The following is a 5789-nucleotide window of genomic DNA, read 5'->3' as shown; positions in this document are numbered from 1 at the left end:
CTGTTAGAGAGGTAAAACTCATTCATTTTATTTGCTTCAGGATGGTTTCTAGTTTGGATGTATCATGATTATTTAGCTATTCCTCTTTGATATTATTTTTTTTTCTTTTTTTTTTGAGAGATTTTCACAGTAGGGCGCGTGCACTCGCCAGACAGACAGAGAGAGACATAGAGACAGAAAGCGAGAAATCACCCCCCAGGGGGGATGGTCACGCCGCAATCCCTTCTCCTCCATTCTCCTCTCGGGATCTTGGGCACGCACGCACACGCGCCCGGCGTGAGTTTTAAGCCACCGGGTCCGGGACACGAACCGCGGTCGACTACGTGGGAGTCCAGCGACATAGCCATTACACTAACTGCTGGTTCCCCCTCTTTGATATTATTTAGATTTCTAGTTTCCTCTGTTCAAAACTTATATTCTTATCTCTATGAAACTACTCAAGTGATCCAAAATAGGTATGCCTAAAATAGATGCTGAGAAGAGGAATTACTGTATCAAACCACTTTGAAAGTTTTGATGTATACTTTCCATCTACATGGTGAAGATTTCTAGGTGGATATTTCTCACTCAGACCTTTCTCCTGAATTTTGGACCTGCATATCCAGTTGCTTTTACAGTATCTCTGAAGGGCCAACTCAGAAGCCCAAATTGAAGCCAGAACTTCCCTTTTAAATTTGTTCTCCTCTAGCCTTCTCATCTTAGCTTACTAATTGCTCAAGTCAAATACTGGGGAATCCTCCCTCATTCCCACCTCTTCTGAATTTGGCCACATCTGAACCCCAACCCTGTTAGCACTCTTTTGTTTCATTACAGTTTCATTCTATTCAGGCTTGAATTCCACATTCTTCTAATAGTCTTCCAAACAGTAAAAGCTTAATAAATGTTTGTTGAATAAATGTAATCACCTTCTAAAATACTAAAGCTGTGGTAGTATGTCATAGGATTATTTTTAGGGTTAAAAACTGTTCATGTAAGTACGGCTCTTTAAGCCTGTGCAGCATATAATGAACTCCCCCAAACGGCTTGCTATTAAAATCTGTTTATATGCCGAATTGAAATATTAAGCTTTCCTATACACTTCATGATATAGTAGTATACATACTTATCTTCCAAATATTTGTAAATCTGAAAGTTTTAAAAATTCCTCATAGGGAACCAGCAGTTAGCATAATGGTTATGTCGCTGGACTCCCACGTGGTCGACCGCGGTTCGCATCCCAGTGGTGGCTTAGAACTCACACCGGCGCGTGTGCGTGCGTGCCCAAGATCCTGAGAGGAGAATGGAGGAGAAGGGATTGTGGCATGACCATCCCCCCTGGGGGGTGATTTCTCGCTTTCTGTCTCTATGTCTCTCTCTGTCTGGCAAGTGCACGTGCCCTATAGTGAAAACCTCTCAAAAAAAAATTAAAATTAAAAAAAAAAAATTCCTCATATAGTTCAATTTTTGGTAATTATATGAGTTATAGTGTGTTTTCATGTTTTATTGGTTATTTAGATCTCTTTTTTGTTAATTGGTAGTTTATACTTGTATTTTTCCTCATTAAGTTTTATTATAATTTTTTTTCATATCTTTTAGAATCCTGGTTTTGACTTCAGTGGAGCAGAAATCTCAGGAAACTACACTAAAGGTGGACCAGATTTCTCAAACCTTGAGAAATAACTGCTGTTTTTGTTTTTTGTTTTTTGTTTTTTGTTTTTTTCTGCATTTCTTGGATTCTAGCAGAAGTTGCCAGCTTAATCAAAGGAACAGATATGTGGTAGAAGAAAATGTGGATGCCTTTAGTTAACAAATTGCAGAATATATTTAAGTGTGGTTCTAAAAATTGTATTCAAATATGATTTACATAGGAAACATACTATGGGGACTATTCTCTGGATATATGGTGACCTTTTTTTGGACTTATTTTTGCTCAGCATGAAGTTTTATATGCTGCAGTTTACTAATTTCATATTTAACCGTATTTTTAATACAAAAAAAATTAGAGTGTAGATCATGTGGAATGAAAGGGTGCCTTCAGGAAAAAATAAGTTTTTCTTTTGATAAGTGTATTGTGGGAATAATGTTCAATAAACTTTTCTAAATAGCAATCATGTACCCCTTTATCTATACCAATGTGCACAAAGAAGTTACAATGACAAAATTTTTACGAAAGGAAAATTCCACAAAGGTATTTTGACTAATTCAATTTTAAGAGTTAATACAAATTTTGTAATTGTTATATTATTCCTTTAGGAATTTTTTTATGTCAGGAAATTGAAAAATATTTAAAAACCTAAAAATTAGGAGTAAATTAATATACAAGAAAAGCAGCTAAGTGAATATAGTTATTGAGTGAGCTCTTGTTAGCAGCAGAAGGCAAACTAAGATCACTGATTTCGGTGGTATCATTTTGAACAGACATGGGTCAGAATTTATTGAAATTTTATTTTATCTTTTCTTTGTCCTTTTTAATTCATAAAAGTTTTAAATAATCTGAAATGCATAGAAAAGATAAAGTACACAGAATTTTGTTCTTTCCAAATCATTTGTGAATAAAGATACCGATACCTATCACCTAAGAACTTTAATTTATATTTGCTTCAAAGAAGGACATTCTCTTTCATAATTACAATGCAACCATTAAAATCAGAAAGTTTATATTGATACATTATTCCCATTTGAATCATAGAACTTCATATCTTTCAGGTTGAATTGATTGTCTCAGTGATGTTCTTTAGAGCAAGAGGATTAAGTCAAAATCATGCCTTGCCTTTGGAGGTTAGGTTTCCTCATTCTACCTCAGTCTGGAACAAATTCTCACTTTTACTTTCATAATCTTGGCACTTTTGAAGGTTGGAGGTAGTTTGGTAGACATCTCTTATTTTGTTGATTTTTTTTTTTTTTTTTTTTTAGTATTTCTTCATGATTAAACTCACAATGTACCTTTAGCAGAAATGTTCCCAAGTGATGATGTGTACTTACTGAGTCCTTATCATAGAATAATAATTTCAGTGTCCTATATTCTGATGGTATTACTTACATGACTGATTAAGGTAGTGGACGTCAGACTTCACTATAAGGTTTTTTTTTATGATTATAGTTACATTGTGAGAAAAAAGTTTCAAAGTAGATCTTGATTCTCATCAAACTCAACCTGTAGCCATATAGACTCATGATTTTCTTTTTTATTTAATTTGTTAAAAATCTGTTGTTCTCATTAACTTGGATGCTCAAAATTTTACATTCGGCCGGTGGAAGACCATTTATTTGTTTTTAGAGGTTTTTGCTGTAGGGCGCATGTTCTCACCAGAAAGACAGAGAGAGACAGAAAGCAAGAACTCACACCCCGGGGCGGGGATGGCCACGCCGCAGTCCCTTCTCCATTCTCCACTCGGGATCTTGGGCATGCATGCAGATGTACCCGGTGTGAGTTTAAGCCACCGGGTCCGGGACTTGAACCATGGTTAACTACATGGGAGTCCAGTGATGTAGCTATTATGCCATCTGCTTGTCCCTGGAAGACTATTCTTGGTAGCTGGCATGTTGCTATTATTATTTGAGTAATTTCTTACTCTGGCACAAAATATAACAAGTTTACTATGCTTCCTCTTCCCCAGCACGAGTATCAGCCATTGTTCCAAAGAGCCTGGGTTCTCTTTAGTGTAAAGCAGTATTTAAGATCTCAAATCTGTGTACTAGTGTGTAATTACTGTTGGTGTGTGCATGTGATGCATATATTTATGTCCATGTTTCTGTATGTATATATATTGAAAACCATACGTTAATACTTAAACTTTGACTTCTAATCCCATGGGATTCATTTTAGTTTTTTCCCTTTTAATATTTTCCACTTCCTTCAATAGCAGTGAAAAACCTGATCCCTATCATCTTTAATATCTTCAATCCCCTGTTGTAGGTCATCTATTCACACAAATGCCTTCCTCATCCTGCTCAGGCTCCAGCATCCTGTGTTGAGCAGGGATGTCCACTTATCATACATGGACCCCAACACTTCACTCGGGCACTATAGCCATCAGCCTAGGATACGCCTAGCTTGCTCATTTTACCCAATTTTAGGAATGAATTATTGGGAAAGAGGCTTATTTCTCATAGTCAGCTTCTCTTTTTGACTGAAAAAAAAAAAAAAAAGTTTTTCTATGAGTGACAGTCACAAGGTCTTTATGCTGAGATCCACAACTTAAGCTAGATCTAGATCATTGGCACATGCATGCTTATTGTGTTCTGAGAGGTCTCCAGACAGAAACCTGGACCCTTGTCCTGTGGGTCAGCCCCAGGGGGGTATTGCATTACTGCTGTACACTGTCCAGCCTCCGTGTTTTTTAAATGTTTTATATTTTGAAAAGGCAGTTAACTTTGGTATATAGTTTAGTAAATTTTAACATGTATAAGTATGTGTGACCACCTCCATAATCAGGATATCAAACAGTTCAGTCACCATTGAAAACTCCCTCCTGCTGTCTCTTTATAGTCAGATCCTACTCCAAGCTCTAATGCCCTGGAAACCACTGCTCTAGTCTCTGTCTCTATTGTTTTATCTTCTCAAGAATGTCATATAAATGGAATCTTATGTAATCTTTTTTTTTGGGGGGGGGAGAGATTTTCACTATAGGGCGCGTACATTCGCCAGACAGACAGAGAGAGACATAGAGACAAAAAGCGAGAAATCACCCCCCAGGGGGGATGGTCACATCGTAATCCCTTCTCTTCCATTCTCCTCTCGGGATCTTGGGCATTCACGCACACGCACCCGGCGTGAGTTTTAAGCTACCGGATCCGGGACATGAATCGCGGTCGACTACGTAGGAGTCCAGCAACATAGCCATTACGCTAACTGCTGGTTCCCTTATGTAATCTTTTTGTAATAACTGTTTTATGAGACAGAATTTACTTGCCATATGTTTTACTTATTTAAAGTTCACAATGAAGTTGATTTTAGTTTTATTTTGCATATATCTGCCTGTCAGCCAAGCATAAACTAATTCACTTTCCATCTCATAGATTGCCCTGTTTTGGACATTTCACTTTCATAGAATCATATGATATATGGTCTTTTGTGACTAGCTCTTTCATCTGGTTGAGTGTTTTAAAGGTTAATGCATGTTCTAGCATGTATCAGTATTTTATTTTTTATGTCTGAATAATCCATTATATGGCTGTTAACACATATTTTTTACCCATTTATATGCTGATGGACCTTTGGGTACTTCCACCTTTTGACTATGCCAAATAATGCTGCTATAAACCTTTATGTTCAAGTTTTTATGTGTGTATGTGTTTTTATTTCTTAGGAGCAGAATTTTTAAGTTATTTAGTAATTTCACATTTGTTTGCAGAACTGCCAGATTGTTTCTCAAATATACAGCATTGTACATTCCCACCAGCAATGTACACGTGTTCAGTTACTTTACATCCTTGTCCCCAGTTAATTAGCTGACTTTTTGCATCTAGTTATTCTAGTGGATAGGAAGTGGTATCTCTTCTTGCTTTTGTAGTTCCCTGATGACTATGTCAAGCATTCTTTCTTATGCTTATTGATCATTTGTGTATAGCACTTGGAGAAATACTTATTCAAATCTTTTGCCATTTTAAAATTGGGTGATCTTATTGTCGAGTAGTAAGAGTTCTTTATATATTCTGGGTACACGTTTCTGATCAGATAAATGATTTGTTAATAAGTTCTCTGGGTTCTTTTCATTTTTTTAATGGTGTGTTTTGAAGCACTAAATTTTAAATTTTGATTGAAGTCTACTTTATCATGCTATTGGATCTTGCTTTCTCTGTCATATCTA

The 5789-nt window shown here is 36.4% G+C and overlaps 1 protein-coding gene across 1 annotated transcript in view; it reads left to right on the top strand.

The window, feature by feature from the left end:
- NUDCD2 (NudC domain containing 2) overlaps positions 1–3318 on the top strand; it is an 8595-nt gene extending 5277 nt beyond the window's left edge. The window contains exon 4 of the mRNA XM_006156847.3: positions 1576–3318. Within this exon, the coding sequence (XP_006156909.1) occupies positions 1576–1659 (84 nt within the window). The 3' untranslated portion in view covers positions 1660–3318. The remainder of the gene's footprint in view (positions 1–1575) is intronic.
- The last annotated feature ends 2471 nt before the right edge of the window (positions 3319–5789 follow it).

The sequence above is a fragment of the Tupaia chinensis genome, unplaced genomic scaffold (genome assembly GCF_000334495.1).
Source record: "Tupaia chinensis unplaced genomic scaffold, TupChi_1.0 Scaffold000519_1, whole genome shotgun sequence".
Classification (NCBI taxonomy): domain Eukaryota; kingdom Metazoa; phylum Chordata; class Mammalia; order Scandentia; family Tupaiidae; genus Tupaia; species Tupaia belangeri.
This window is presented reverse-complemented; position numbering and strand designations above follow the sequence as displayed.